Genomic DNA, 15217 nt, shown 5'->3' with positions numbered 1-15217 from the left:
TATTCTTGTGTTGCATCATCCACAAACACCGGACATGTGCCCAGTCTGTATCTGGCTTTAGTTTGCATCATATCTATCCAGGATGCTTGTATGGACTGTTAGAATGTTCCTGCTGCATGAAATTTTTAAAGGGTGTTCATATCTTAAACCAATTTAGTGACCTTTAGCTTGCCTGATGCACATACGAGAGTATGCTTGGTTAGGAATCTAGGATGGTTTTGGATAGCTAAAATAAGACAACCTTTTGCCCAGCGCCACCTTGTAGTTGCAGTCCATATAAACAATAACCTGTTTTTTTCAGAATAGGTGTTTGATGACTTACCGTCAACAGCAAAGAAAAGCGAGCACAGTGTCAGAGGAAGAATTTCTTTGGGTTAAAGTTTAAAAAGAGGAAAACTAATGGGAATGAATAAAATAGTTGCAATGTGATAAAACTGAGGGTGTAGGGGTGAAGAGAAGAAACGGATAAAAGAAGAGAAATGTGAAGGTGAGAGTGAGCAGTTCCTGAGGGCACACAGTACAGGGATGCACGGAATTCATGAATTGAGAAAGAACCATTCTATCCATCTGTGTGAAAGTAGAGCAGCGTTTCAGCAGACCAGAGCAGGAGGCACGAGAGAGAGAGACTCATCCTGGGCCCTGCTCTTTGAGTATCTTTCACTTTCAGGTTTATTATTGGATCTTTATTTCCTAACAAACCCATCAGCTCACTGGCTGTGACGCTGTAGCACCTTTTAGTTCTCTGGATTGTGGCTCACATTGCTGTTTAATGATCTGCTAAGACTGCCTGAAGAACCAGGAACCCGAAGCAGTCCTGTCTGTTGAGGCAGTTGATCATTTTCCACACATTTGAGGATGATCCTGCCTTACTTTCTGTGATAGAAACAATTACTTTATCATTTAAATAATCAGACCCTTTTGAACTTTTCCTGCCCTTTTCTTCCACTGTGGACAGAACACCTTAGGGAAAAGAGATGCTTATATAGTTCAGAATGAGAGTTGCTGACACCTAATGGGAAACATCATAGAGGAGCAGGGGAGGAAAGTGTCAAAATATAAATGAAAGCAGTAAACCATTAGTGATTCATGTGAACACCCACACAAGTGAATTTATTATCTGGACTATCTATTTGGACTAACTACAAGAGTTTTCTATCTGAACTTTAGTAACCACATGTAGAATGATGCTTGGGTATCCAGTCCATTATGATGTCTGTATTAGGCTACATCCTTCAGGACTTGCTACAGATAAGAGATGGAATTTACATGCCAAAAGTAAAAGCATCATTCCTTCTGCTGAGGTAAGAGTGGTTAGATAGAGTGTTCCCCAGAACAGTAGGCCTGCACAAGGTCAAGAGTGGAACAATTCAGATAGTGGTCACAATGCATTGCTAAACGTTGCTGTAGAGGACTTTTGCTGGGGTTAAGCTAATGGATGAAGATCGCTGCTGATATGTGGCTGTTCGAGACTGCCACCAAATAGCACTGTCTCCACTTTAATAGATTAACTCGAAACATTGGATCAGTCAATTAGTCTTGATGCCCTCGGGTAGTGCGTTAAGATTAAGAATGGAGCCTGTTTCAATGTTTCTGAGCCAAACTAATTGACATCAAGTTCTGGATGAGACCAAAATCCCACCGACAACAACAAGATTACATTTGTATATCGCTTTTCACATCGGGAGGACGTCCCAAGGCCCTGGACAGTGTACAGCATTTCAGGGTTAGGGTTACCTACCACCTACTAGTAAGAAAGCACAAAATAGAGTCAAAACCGCTCCCTCCATTCGGGTTACAGTGCCGCCCATAGCACAGAAACAGCTTTGGTCAAAGTGACAAATGACATTTTGTCCATCTGCGACCAGGGTTCCCTCTGACTTCCTGTCCTCCTTAACTTCTCTGCTGGCTTCGATACTGTTGACCATTCTATCCTCCTCCACCGCCTCTCCTTTCACTTCAACCTTCATGATTCTATCCTTGAATGGTTCAGATCCTACCTCTTACACCATCTCTACGTCATCTCCACAAATAGCTTCTCCTCTAGAGCCCGCACAGTCTCGTGCGGCATTCCTCAGGGTTCTGTCCTTGGTCCCCTCCTCTTCAATATCGATATGTGCTCTCCCTCGGCGACATCATCCGCAGACACGGGGTCAACTTTAACATGTATGCGGGTGACACCCAACTTTACCTCTTTGCCTCCACCTTCGACTCCAGGACCACTGCTGTCGTGATAGAATGTCCTGGATGAGAGCTAACTTTCTATAGTTGAACGTCAACAAGACCGAGGGTCCCCTGATTGGCTCCCGTCAGCGCCTCCTCACCTCAGGCTTTGACAGCATCACCATCCAAGGATGCAAAGAGAAGGCTCGACTATACCAACTCCCTGCTTGTCAGTCCTCCCAACTCTTTCCTCCGCAAGCTGCAGATCATCCAGAACTCTGTAGCTCGTGTCCTCTCCCGCATCAGGTTCCGTGAACCCATCACTCTCACCCGTCTCCACTGGCACCCCATTCAGAATTTTCGTCCTCCCCTGTATGGCCTTGCCCCTCCCTATGTCTGCGTCCTGCTGACCTCATGTCCCTCCGCTCAGCAGGCTCCGGCTGCTCCACGTCCCCTGCCCGGGCCGCTCCACCATCGGCGGCCGAGCCTTCAGTCTTTCTGCCCCCACTCTATGGAACTCCATCCCACATTCCCTTTGCTCACACCCTCCCTTGCCTCCTTCAAGGTGCGTCTCAAAACCCTCCTCTTTGACTGAGCCTTCAGCCACCGTCCCTGCCATCCACCCTCCCCGATCCCAACCCCCAGTTCTGGTCCAAATCCCTGATTGTCCAGCGCCTTGGGATGTCCTCACGACCTGAAAGGCACTATACAAATGCAATTTGTATTGTGTTTATAGCATAGTATATCCTGGGAAGCGCTTTGAGACGTCTCAACAACATGATAAGGCGCTATTTCAAATGCAAGGAGTATTGTCTGTTAAACCAGGGCCACTCATCCAAAACAACCTTTCTTTAATGAAATCTTTGCCCTTCAACAGAAAAGTAGAATTAACCAGGGAACAGAATATAGATGGATGAAGTCTTGCATGAGATAACATGCGCAGTATTCTGCTTGCTCTTGTCTTTTCCCACAGTATTCTGCAATATACCAGTGTGTTCATTACTTTTGAGCTGGAATGATTAAGATTCACAATCTACAAATCAGACCTTATTTCACAGACAAACTGAATTATAATGAGGCGTGCTGCTGTGGGGTCTGAGAATTTAATTTTAATCTCTGTAATGGTGAAATTAGGCTGTATTCAGGTCAGCGGGTTTATTTAATTTCTTAGCTGTCTGATCTGTTCCCCAGATCTTGTTCTTTTGGTGCTCAATGCCCTTTCCTGTGTTCAAGAAAACAAAATTTTTCTGTTGACAAGCAGCTGGTGCCAACTTGTTTACCTCCGACATGTGACCTTCATCCAGTTTTAGCATTGGAGCCCAGTGATTGAGGTCATCCAATCTGTCGGATTAGTTTGGTATGAGATGGTTGGTGGAGGACAATGGACGATTTCTTGCTTTAAGGTGGTAGAATTTTTTTAATTCAGGTTTTAGTTTAATTAAATATTTTCTGCTTGCGTGTTTATATTATTTTTTAAATCCAAACTCAAATATTTGCACTAGCCTAGGTAATTCCGTGTTTGATCGGTAGTGTGTTTCCCGTTTCCTCTTGATTTAATATTTTTTGATTATGGCCTAAATCAAGAAATAGTCAATCAAGACAATTTATTTTGTTGGCCAACCAAAAAGCTTGGACACCACTGATATAATGTATATTAATATATACAGACTATTTAAAATGTTGGTATCATCACTCTTGAGTTGAAGGAAAATCCCTGGAGCATTTGAGAAATGGGCAATTTATCCAATGCTTAATGGGATAATTGCTAGGGCAGTCTTGTGCATCTGTACCAGCCAGATGCGTATCAAAACGTTTATCAACCTCTTTATTCCACATCTGAGCCATCTTAATGCTTTCTCATCTAGACAAACAAGGCCATCTTCCCTTTCCAGATCTAGTTCTACTCCAGTCTTCGTCAACACCAATTTCACTTGACCTGGAATGCCTTTGTTTGATTGACTTAATGAAATCTGAGGCTCACAAAATCTTTTGCAAGCGTTGAGAGCAAGTGTCTGGTCGCTGCTCTCACAATTTCAGCTTCTTTCAGAGCCACCACCTACTTTTCAGCTGTGGCAAATAATCACAGAACAGGGAGGTCTAACTGCAGTTGGGTTGATATGATAGCTCTGATGACGGAAGGACCTCTTCCTGTTTCTCAAAATCTTTTGCAAACATTGAGCACAAGTGTCTGGTCACTGCTCCCTCCCATTCTGACTGAAACCGGTATGGAGTGCTGACAACCAAAGCGAGCACCAAACCTTCTGTTTCCATCCCAGCTTCAGCTAATATAGAAATAAGGTAAATTAGACCGGCCCAATGCTGAGGAGCAAGCCAGCTTTGAAGGATGTTTATCAGGCCTTGTCCTAGAGAATCCCTCGAATTGCTTACAGTAGGTATTGGATTTGATTTCCAACTGTTCCAGCAGATGTAAAAAGTTTCAAATTATAATAATAATAATCCTTGCATTTGATATAGCGCTTTTCACGTCTTCTCGACGTCTCAAAGCGCTTCACAGAATATGCTGTAAAGTGAATTGACTATATTTATGGGCGAAACGGGCAGCCAATTGCGCAACAGTGGTGTCCCACAAACAGTCATGGATTGAAAATGACCAATTTATTATTGTTTTGTTTTGGTGGGATTATTATTAGGCGTGTGGAGTAAGGAAACTTGATCAAGTTTTCGCCCTGCCTGGAATTGAACCCAGGTGTCTCACTTGCAAGGTGAGTGCTCTAACCACTGAGCTACAGGACTCCACCATCTTACTGTCTTGTTATGAACTGTATTGTATTGTCATTTTCCTACCCGTAAATATTGAAAATGAAAGGAAGAGCTACCGATGGACTGAGATTCAAGTATCTATCTTTGGACTGAACCTAGTCCTTTTTGCGTTGTTATTAAATCTTCTGTTAAACTGTCAGGCAGTTTATTGCCACTTACTAAACGCTCATGAGATTGTTTCAAGTTTTCACCGTCGTAAAATTGGATTATCAAGTTGATGCAGAGCATTTTGATCCATCCTGAACCTGTCGACAGCTTCAGAGGAAATGTTGTATAATTGACAGGAGAGCTCCACATGTGAACCACTGCTGATTCTGTGTGACTGCTGAGCATCCAGATTGTATCGCATAATTCCAGGTCTTCGACATTCAACCTGGACCAGTTTTTGTTAGTATTTCTAAACCCTGTGTGTAAATGATGTGTGTAGCCTGTTTCACAGAGGTCGATGCTCAAAGTGTGCTTCAGTTAGACTAATCATTAAGGGAGATCTACCCATATTTCATCATGGCAGGGCAGAACAAACTAGTTGGGCTGAATGGCCTATTTCCATAACGTATCATTCTTCGTTCCTCTTGGCATCATCGCTGTGTTGAAAACGAGGCTCATTGCAATGCCTCCGACACTTAACTTATTCTTACTGCCTCCTACGCTTAGTCTGTCAATCACACACACGTACCCTCTCATAGACACACATTCTGACCTGCAGACTCTCATACTCTCGCTCCTTCCTTCATCGCTCAACCACTTATTCATTTCACTTGATATGATTTGCACTGTGGCCTTCACTGAGATTTCTCAACCACCTCTACCGGTGTAGAGCACTGATATACGGCCTAGTCACGGGCCTCCACCAACACTGCTCTGCAGCCTGTTATTGGGAATGTACAATAGTGGCCAGTGCCTATATTCTTTAGTCCCTGTTCCCACAATCCTATTTTATTGTAGTTGGTTGTTGAGTTGGCAGAGAATGAGTGATCAGTTCTTTTCAGTCTCTGATGGTATATTTTGAGTTTTGTGTTCACAAGTGAGTTTTTAAAGCTAAAATGTCGCAAGATTCCTTAAATAAATTGTGACTGGTGAATGCTTCCTCACAATCCTCCTTCAATCCTGCTTCCTCTTTGGCACGAGTAGACTAAACGTTCCCTTTGCAAACTCTGCTATCAAAACAATCTGCCGAATAGGCAATGCACGGCTCAGAGGGCCATTGTATATCCCAACATAGTAGAGTAACAGTAAGCCACGAGCTTGTGCCCAAACTTCCTCCCCCATAAACTCCTTTACAATTTTAGACACCGCTAGGGAGGGCTGGGTCGAGGGGAACCCAGAATGGGTAAAATAATCCGTGTTTTTAAACCACATGAGAATTTATAGATTTGTGCGGCTGGAAAAAGTACGTACACTTCGCTGCGTCTGGAGAAGCTCTCCCAGAATCCAGGGAGCTCTGTGTTCATTCGGATGGAACTGTACGTGCTGACAGGGCTATAGAGTGAGCGCCATCTCGTGGCAACGCTCCACGGCACTGCAGTGTTGATGTGTTGTACATTCTGCAGCGAAGAATGTATTCCAGGTTGCCATTTTTACCTGTTGAGTAAAATAAAAACAAAATGATCGAGTTTTTTTAAAAGTATTTTCCAGTAATTTAAAGTACTGACCATTTCTTTTGGGTTTGCTTTTCAGGAATAGCATTCACAGATCTGCCTGTAAGTATGTCTTTCTTTCCTACCCCCCCCCCCCCCCCTAAATCGGAAGTGATATGCTCACAATTATTTATCAAGACTGTCTTCAGAAGTGCTCTGTAAATTCTTTCCAAAAAGAAGGAAATGTGCGCCAAGAAAACAGAAGCAAGAACTGAAAAAGAAACCAGACCACTTTTGGGGGGAAAAAATCCTTAAATATCCCAAATTATTGTCATGTTGATGCAATCAGGGACTTTAAACTGAAGTTCTAGGTTGACACTCGAATGCAGTGCTCGGGGAACACTGCATTGTTGCAGTTGCTGTCCTTTGAATGAGACATTAAACCAAGCCCCTGTCTACCTGTTATGTACCCCCCCCCCCCACACCAAGTTATTTCTTACATATTCTGTTATATGTAATTACTAAGGGGTTTTACTGTATATTTATTAATTTGTATCAGTTTTTACAAAGGAATAGTAAGTGATCTGGGGAAGGGGAGGGTTCTGTGCTGTACGCTGCCAAAAAATAGCTTTCGCCTACAAATCCTTTCCACTTTCCCGGAAGAGTTTCCAGGAAAGTGTCAGACCCAGATGAGAGGATATTTCTGGAGCCAAATTTAAATTGGAAAGGAGATTGGTAGAGGCCGAGGAAAATGTCATCTTGGGTGTGGTGTGTTTGTGTATGGGGAGGGACAGGACGTGGGTGAATACATTCACAGAAAAGTTATTTTTTAGTTGGATTCTCCTGTTCTATGTAGATAATTTTAAAGAACTCTGTATTTGGAAACCACCAGAGTTTGCAGGGGGGCTATGTTGAGGCTTGATCGGTATCTTAGTTTAACACATTGCTTGAATTTTCTGTCTATAACAAGCAAGGTACATGCATTTCCAAAGCAAACTGTTAAACTATAAATTATTGCCAGTCCTGAGTATATAAATACTCTTGAGCTTGTTTATTCCCTGTTCTGGTTAATTCAAGCAAATAAAGTCCTTTTTTACGTTTTCAATTGCTGGTTACCTGAACCAGGAAGCCATTTATAGGTTCTCTAAACTTCAGTGGTAAAGTTTGGCTATTACTTCCCATATGTGTGCATTTGGCATCCTCCCCTGACGATGACAGGCTAGCTGCTTAGGGAGCAGTTTCACTGCTACTTCCATCTAAAGGGGAATAAATGATTTTGAATTCAGGCCTTTCATTATTTTATCTTTCAGCCAAACTTGTATCCGACTGTGGGGCTCCAGACGCCCGGTGAGATCGTGGATGCCAACTTTGGCCAGCAGCCGTTTGTTTTTGACATTGAGGACTACATGCGAGAGTGGAGAGCAAAGATCCATGGTACCATTGAGAGATTTCCCATAGGAGACAGACTGGGGGAGTGGCAGACCATGCTACAAAAGTAAGAAGCGTTGCTCTTGGCTTGCCATGCGTAGAGGGTTAGCAGATTGCTGCAGACTTGTGTGTTGTGACTTGCTCATTGTGTGAGAATTTGTCTTGCAGCATGGTGTCGTCCTACCTGGTACACCATGGGTACTGTGCAACAGCAACTGCCTTTGCCAGAGCAACAGGGCAGAGCATTCAAGAGGAGCAGAGCTCAATCAAAAATAGGCAGCGTAAGTCTGGAACAAGTGTGTGTGTAAAATTTCAATTTCCTATTTGTAATCTGTTACTAACTTTGAGCAAAAGAACTAGCTGGGGTTTCTTGCCACCCGACTGTCCTACCCGAGACTTGTTTATTGTGCATGTTCTACAGTATCCTCAGTGGGGAGGTAGGAACCATCTGTCTTCACCAGTAGTTCTGCTGCCAAGACTTTTGGGATGGTGGGGGAAGCACTTTTCTTTATTGACTGAATCACACCAGTATGTTGGGTACCTCCTCCCCTGTTGTGTTTCTTTTTCCTCCTGGAGAAAACCAGAAACTCCCTTTGTACAAAGAAAGTTGGGATGTGGCTGTCAGATTGGATTTAAAAGTCATTTTAGCCTCAAGTTATCTAGCAGGGGTTTCAATAACTTGAAGTATAAATAGTTGTCGTAGATCTCCAAAAAAAATTGGGTCATTCACTCCACAACTGTTTGTGGGATGCTGCTGTGCGCAATTGGCTTCCGCTTTTCGCCCACAAAATACAGTCAATCCACTTTGTAATACATTCTGTAAAGCGCTTTGAGACGTCTCAATGACATGATAAGGCGATCTATCAAATGCAAGGATTATTATTATTACAATGCTGATGGAAAGTGATCTTTTACGATATAGAATTCAAATTGTCCAGGTTCTGATCGGTTGTGTTGATGTGGGGGTGGGGAGGAGTGGAGGAAATTGATGATTGCCATGGTAACAATAATCTTTGTCCTCTTTGCTTCAGGAATACAAAAGCTAGTCTTAGCAGGAAGAGTGGGTGAAGCAATAGAAGCAACACAACAGCTGTATCCAGGACTGCTGGAGCGAAACCCAAACCTGCTCTTCATGTTAAAGTAAGTGCACTCGCACCAGACCAGCAACCAGCAAGATATTTTTTAATCAGCTGGGTGTCTGACAGAAATCCAGAGTGGCCAAACAGTCTGAATTCCACCTACGCATGGAAATTTCTCTGTCTAGAATGGATGCACATTCTCCTCGGAGGGACATACCCTGTGTATCTAATTCTGGAAAATTTTAGGCCCATTGGTAAGAGTTGAAGTTTGGGATTAACAAACGTGATTAAAGATAACATACTTTAACCATAGGATTGTCATTTTCATAGAATGGTGCTTAATTCCAGAGCCTTGGGATGTCCTCCCAATGTGAAAGGCGCTATGCAAATGTAATTTTGTTGTTGTTGTATTAGGCTCTCTGTCTGTGGCAGAGTGAGCTGGTTCCTCAGGCTGAGGAGATGCTGAACGAAGCACTCCAGTATTCCAAGAACTGATCGCTTTCTCCTTGTTTAAACCTATTCAGGTGTCGACAGTTTGTGGAGATGGTGAATGGCACAGACAGTGAGGTTCGCTGTTTCAGTGCCCGGAGTCCCAAATCCCAGGACAGCTACCCCGGATCACCCAACCTGAGCCCCAGGCATGGAGCCAATAATGCTCACCTCAACAATGCAGGTAATTGCGTGACTCCAAACAGCTGGGTACTGTTGTTAATCCAAAAAAGAACGTTGTCTCTTTTCTGTCCCTGGAGTTCAATGATTGATCAATTCGATCAAAGAGCTGCTGCTTCCTCAGTGTGGATGCTCGGTTATATTTCTAACTCGTTCCTTTTCCTTGTGGTTTTGCATGTACGTTATAGTTTTAGATTTGTGCGCTGTGTAGGTGCCTATTGGGAGAGACTTTCTGCTCAGATAATGATAGCCAACCTGTGCCAAGAAATAGGTAAATGGGATGCAGTCTCTCTGGGGAGAGAGTGCGCATTCCATTCCATGTGTAGGTAGCCTGCTTTGGAACTCTTAAGCATGATGATGGATTGCCGCATGTGTCAGACACATGGCTGACACAAAATAAATAGGGGATAAGGGAAACAGTAAAAGCTTAAGAGTCTTGCTGCGGTTCCTATGTTTTCTGTATGTAATTCCTGTCCGTGTCTTGCAGGAGCAGACAGCCCAAATTGCAGCAATGGGGTCGTCTCCTCGAAAAACAAGCCAATCCACAACAAATACCCAGCTATAAGTTCCTCGTCTTCATCCTCCTCATCCTCTTCCTCCCCCTCCTCTGTAAACTATTCAGAGTCCAACTCAACAGACTCCTCCAAATCCCAGCAGCACAGTAGTACAAGTAATCAGGAAACCAGGTATGTCCTACACTATGTGCCCAGATTCCAACAACAATAAATTGCATTTATATAGCGCCTTTCACATCGGGAGAACGTCCCAAGGCGCTGGACAATGGGGGGTTTGCACCCGAGCTGCAGATTGGGATCAGAGAGGGGTGGAGGGCAAGGGGGTGGTGGAGGAGGGAAGATGACTGAAGGTACGGTTGAAAAGGAAGTTATTGAGATGGAGGCGAGGACGGGGGCAAGGCGGATTGCAAAATTACAGGTCTGAGATTTTAAAATGTAATACTATTGTAACAGATTGCTGCGGAGCTGAAGGTAGATTTCATTTACCCAAAAACTTTTGCTCAGGATAAAGCCAGTGTACTCCTGGTCTTAGAGGGTCAGTATATTTTGTATAAGGAGTAGGAGTGGTTGTTTAGGGTGTTAGTGTGTGCGGAACTCGCAGTCCACTACCCAGTGACTGCTTTTTGAGTGTTTGATGAGGATGTTACAACCAGGAGCGATGCAGGCAGTGAGCTCAAAGGATGGGAAAATGGGAGTCTGCTCATTTTCCTACGCGCCCAAACAGCTTTGGGATTGGGATTTGCGGTGAGATCCGCAGACCTAGCTCTGCGAAATGGTGCTGTCTGACATGTGCGTTGTTGCTCAACAGTGATAGTGAAATGGAAATGGAGCCGGAGCACTACACCAACGGAGTCCTGGAAAACTCTACTAGAATAATGAACGGCAACTACAAGCACGAAGAGATTCTACAGACAGACGAGTCCAGCATGGGTAGGATGAAGCAGAGGCAGGGCATTCGGTTTGTTAGACAGAGGAGGAAAAGGTGTACATAGATGGCATAGATTTAGCATGTGTAACAGAAGGGTGTGCACAGACAGCTTTGGTAACCCGGCATTTGCATGGAGTTGGCAGTCTGAGATTCTGTGAATAGAATTTTCAATCCTTACATTGTATGTTTGTACATTACAGTGTACATTTTTCTCTCAGAAATCATGTTTTTATAAGTTATGATTTTTTAAATTCTGATACGTACGAAACTGAGCCTTAAAGACCAAAACAGGTCTCTGTGTGCACCAAGGTAACCAATCACGGCCAATACAGGACATGAATTGGCCTCAAAACACTCCAGAAATTTATCTGGATTCCTGATCGCTATCCCTTGATGCCTGCTAGAAAGTGTGCATGTGTGTGGGATCACATACGGAGAACGATCACTTGGGGATCCTGGAGGATAACTTGTGTCCTTGGAACTGCTTCTCATGATTGATCAGCATTTTCAGGAGGGAAAAGATATAAAACAAATCAAACAACATTTATCTAAAATGTTGGTCTCATCTTTAGGTTAGCTTCTTTTCTTTTAACACACACAGACCCTTGCTGCAAATGTTTTAAATGTTTTTACCGTTTGGCGGTTTGACTGGATTACCTCGCATTGTTCTGCTTTACATTTGCAACACCCCCCCCCCGCCCCGACTAAATTTCCGCCTCTTCGTGGGTGGTCCTCCTGAATGCACTTTTTTCCTCCTCTCGTTGCAGAGGAGAGCTGCCCTCAGCGACAGCTCTGTGGAGGGAACCAGGCCGCAACAGAGCGCATGATCCAGTTTGGCCGGGAATTGCAAGCCCTGAGTGAACAGCTGTGCCGGGAATATGGAAAGAACGCTACACACAAAAAGATGTTACAGGTAGGTACCAAGTCTCCTTCAGCCTGTCTCTTCAAAGCCTCCAATGTCATTGCGCAGCTGAGATGGTGGAGTAACTCTTGCTGTCCTCCCCAGGATGCGTTCAGCCTGCTTGCATACTCCGATCCCTGGAGCTGTCCAGTTGGGCAACAACTTGACCCCATCCAGAGGGAACCTATCTGTGCTGCCCTTAACAGTGCGATTTTAGGTAAGAACCACACTGTTGCATGCTGAACGATTTCCAAGTCTTGCGAAAATTAAATTGGTTTAATTGCTGTGTACAAAATATTTTCACTCTTTTTTACAATAAAAAGTTAACTCGCACGTTGCAAATTAAAATGACGCACTCTTCGACGTCAGACCTCAGATATCTGAGGCACTTTGCTCAAGTCCTAACTTCCCTACTCAGCCTTTCCTTTTGGAATCTGAAAGATTCGAGTAAGTTCTGCCAAGAGGCTGTTCGCAGCTGATCCCAGGTAAGAGCCAAGAGCCTTTGAGGGGAGGAGCTGAGGTAATGCAACCTGTCGTGTTGAGAGTTGTATCCTGCTGGTTGATGCATTCAATTAAGCCTTTGGGGTAGAAAGAGAAGAGAAGGGAAATTTGCAGGTTTCTTTGATAGAGGCCGACTTCAGATTACTTGAGAGTGGAGTTGCTGGGACGCTACCCTGTGTGAGGGACGCTATATAAATGCAAGTTGTTGTTGCATTTCTCATCCACCTGGTTTTGGTGGCCTGCAAAGATTCAGCAGTTTGTAACTCGTCCCATTTCTCATGTTAGCATTTTCTCTCTCTCTCTCTCGCTGACAGAATCTCAGAATCTGCCAAAGCAGCCACCGCTGATGCTTGCACTGGGCCAGGCCTCCGAATGCCTTCGGCTGATGGCGCGTGCGGGGATTGGATCCTGTTCATTCGCCAGAGTGGACGACTATTTGCACTAGCTGCTATCGCAGTGGAAAGACCTCAAACGCTGCCCCTGACCTCCTGTTCAAGAACAACAACCTCCCCACAACCAAGACCCCCTACACTGCCCACCGGACCGGTGCCGACTGATCTGATCTCTCCTGGCAGTATCTTGAGTTACATTTTATCAGGTTACACAAAGGAAGGCATTGCGTTTCGCAAGAGATCATGGGTACAGCAGTGCACAATACAAATGTAGCATATTCCTCTGGTTTGTTAGTCAGTGAGCCACCAGTATTTGATCCTTGCAGGTTGCGTCCTATATTAGCTTCTGTTTACTGGTTTATCAAAAAGGCTGTAACAAAGCTCCCATATTTTATAACGTCATTTCATTCAGCAAGACTTTCATTGGGTTTGTAGCGGCATTACCTGACGTGTGACCCGATTACTGCTCTCCTGACACAAGTGCTGCTCACATCCAGTCCTCTCATCCTCTGTGATTGGTACCCAAAGCTTTAGTGTGTATATGTTACTGATGACACTTTGAATCCCCCCCCCCCGCACCACCATCGCAAAGAAATCTTAAGTTTGTTACAGTCCTCATGATCAATCAAATCAATCGCCTTTGGTTTACATCAATCCATGTTTGTTTAACTCTGTGTATTTGTGTAGAATGATGCTGCTCATTATCCCTTTGCTGTTGGTTTTGCTGTTCCGTCGTTCAGCCTCCAGCTGCACAACCTCCACCCATTTCTTCCTGAGTGTCGTGTCACTACACCTTGGTGTAAGAACCCACATCCCCATCCCAATTAACTGCCAACTCTGGGGCAGTGAGGAGAATTGCAATCGCATCAGACTCCCAGCTGGGAGATTGCCCGTGTGCTGCACCACATCTTGCCTTTGCTCATCTGTGAGCAGGAGTGAGAAACGCCGATTGCTGCAGGAAAGGAATGGCAGCCAAGTGTAGTGTGAATTCAGAATGAGCTAACTTTCGGGGACAAGGGGAGGAATGGGGATGTGGTGAGAGAAGAAAGGACGTCGAAGGTCAACTCTCGTGCTTCCAGTTCTACAATCTGTAAATCCATTACTTAGCAACCCTTCTTGTGCCAGTTGGATATTTTTTATAATCCTTTTGTTGTGAAAAATGTGACCTCCTGGGAAGCTCAACTTCACAGTTACCTGATGACCCAGATTGTCTCTCATTCATCCAGCTGCTGGGCAGGTTTCAGGCCATTTTCAGAAGTTTTAAAATCAGCCGATCTGTATTATCTGTATACTTGATATGACTGATTTGGTCCATAAGATTAATGCAGGAGCTTAGAACTAACTCCCCGCCCCCCAGAAAATGTCAGGATCAGCAAATTGCAGACCAGGAAACGCAAACCAAGGAACTCAAAACCTGTGAAAAGAATGCTGGTGTGTGGGAGGTTGCTCAGTGTCGCCTGCTGCACCTCAACAATTATTCCAACCAGAGTAAACCAAGTGAGACATGGGATCAGGGATGTTGTCATTGAATAATGAGGAGCAAATATAAACTGAAGGATAGGAGGCCAATCACTTTCATTGACTCCCCTTCAGGTGAACAGTAGCCGGTAAGGTTATGAGAGTCTGAACTGCAGACTCTAGTCATTTGGTTTCGGAGGTTTATCTGTTGTGTGAGGTTTTCAGGGTTAGATTTTGTGAGACTTGCATATGGCATAAGGCTAGCGTTGATTCAGGATAAGAGTTTCACATCCTCTCCTCGCCCCTTCCACCCCCCCCCCCACCGCCCCAAACTTCCATGTTCAATGTCTTTGCATGTTGTGATGGAGAAGTGAAAGTAATTTCACATTACTAAAATTCATCATTATTCACCCGAGTGCCCAGGCTGTACTTCACCTCATTACTGCTAGTCCGTGGCCTCCACAGCATTGAGAGCAACCTCGATGCCAAACACAATGTTTTTCGGGAAACACCATTCACTTTTTTTCTTTTTTAAAAAAAAAACACATTATTTAGGTGGGTTTCTTCTTAGTGTTTTGTGATGTTCTACCATGAGTGTGTTGTAGTTCCAGATCTTAAAAAAAGTTACATTTTCATTTATTTATTATTTGTTATTTTCTCCAGTTACCCCTCGCTCTCACTCTCATTCCTCTTTTACTCGTCCTCCCCCCCTCTCACACTTGCCTCTTTCTTTCTCTCTTTCTCAACTATTGTCATATAATTCATTGATCAAAAGGGCTAGTCTGTGATCTCCCAGCCTACTGCCTGTTCAGCTATGTTAGCAGGTGG

At 44.1% G+C, this 15217-nt stretch overlaps 1 protein-coding gene across 2 annotated transcripts in view; it reads left to right on the top strand.

Moving 5' to 3' along the window:
• Positions 1–14717, top strand: part of ranbp10 (RAN binding protein 10) — a 57264-nt gene extending 42547 nt beyond the window's left edge. For both annotated transcript variants that reach the window (XM_007889523.2, XM_042340225.1), the window contains 10 exons: positions 6619–6641; positions 7829–8013; positions 8115–8227; positions 8978–9086; positions 9550–9698; positions 10182–10380; positions 11018–11139; positions 11905–12050; positions 12144–12255; positions 12854–14717. In XM_007889523.2, coding sequence (XP_007887714.1) covers positions 6619–6641; positions 7829–8013; positions 8115–8227; positions 8978–9086; positions 9550–9698; positions 10182–10380; positions 11018–11139; positions 11905–12050; positions 12144–12255; positions 12854–12984 — 1289 coding nt within the window. In that variant the 3' untranslated portion in view covers positions 12985–14717. The remainder of the gene's footprint in view (positions 1–6618; positions 6642–7828; positions 8014–8114; positions 8228–8977; positions 9087–9549; positions 9699–10181; positions 10381–11017; positions 11140–11904; positions 12051–12143; positions 12256–12853) is intronic.
• Positions 14718–15217: the final 500 nt, after the last annotated feature.

The sequence above is a fragment of the Callorhinchus milii genome, unplaced genomic scaffold (genome assembly GCF_018977255.1).
Source record: "Callorhinchus milii isolate IMCB2004 unplaced genomic scaffold, IMCB_Cmil_1.0 Scaffold14, whole genome shotgun sequence".
Classification (NCBI taxonomy): Eukaryota; Metazoa; Chordata; class Chondrichthyes; order Chimaeriformes; family Callorhinchidae; genus Callorhinchus; species Callorhinchus milii.
This window is presented reverse-complemented; position numbering and strand designations above follow the sequence as displayed.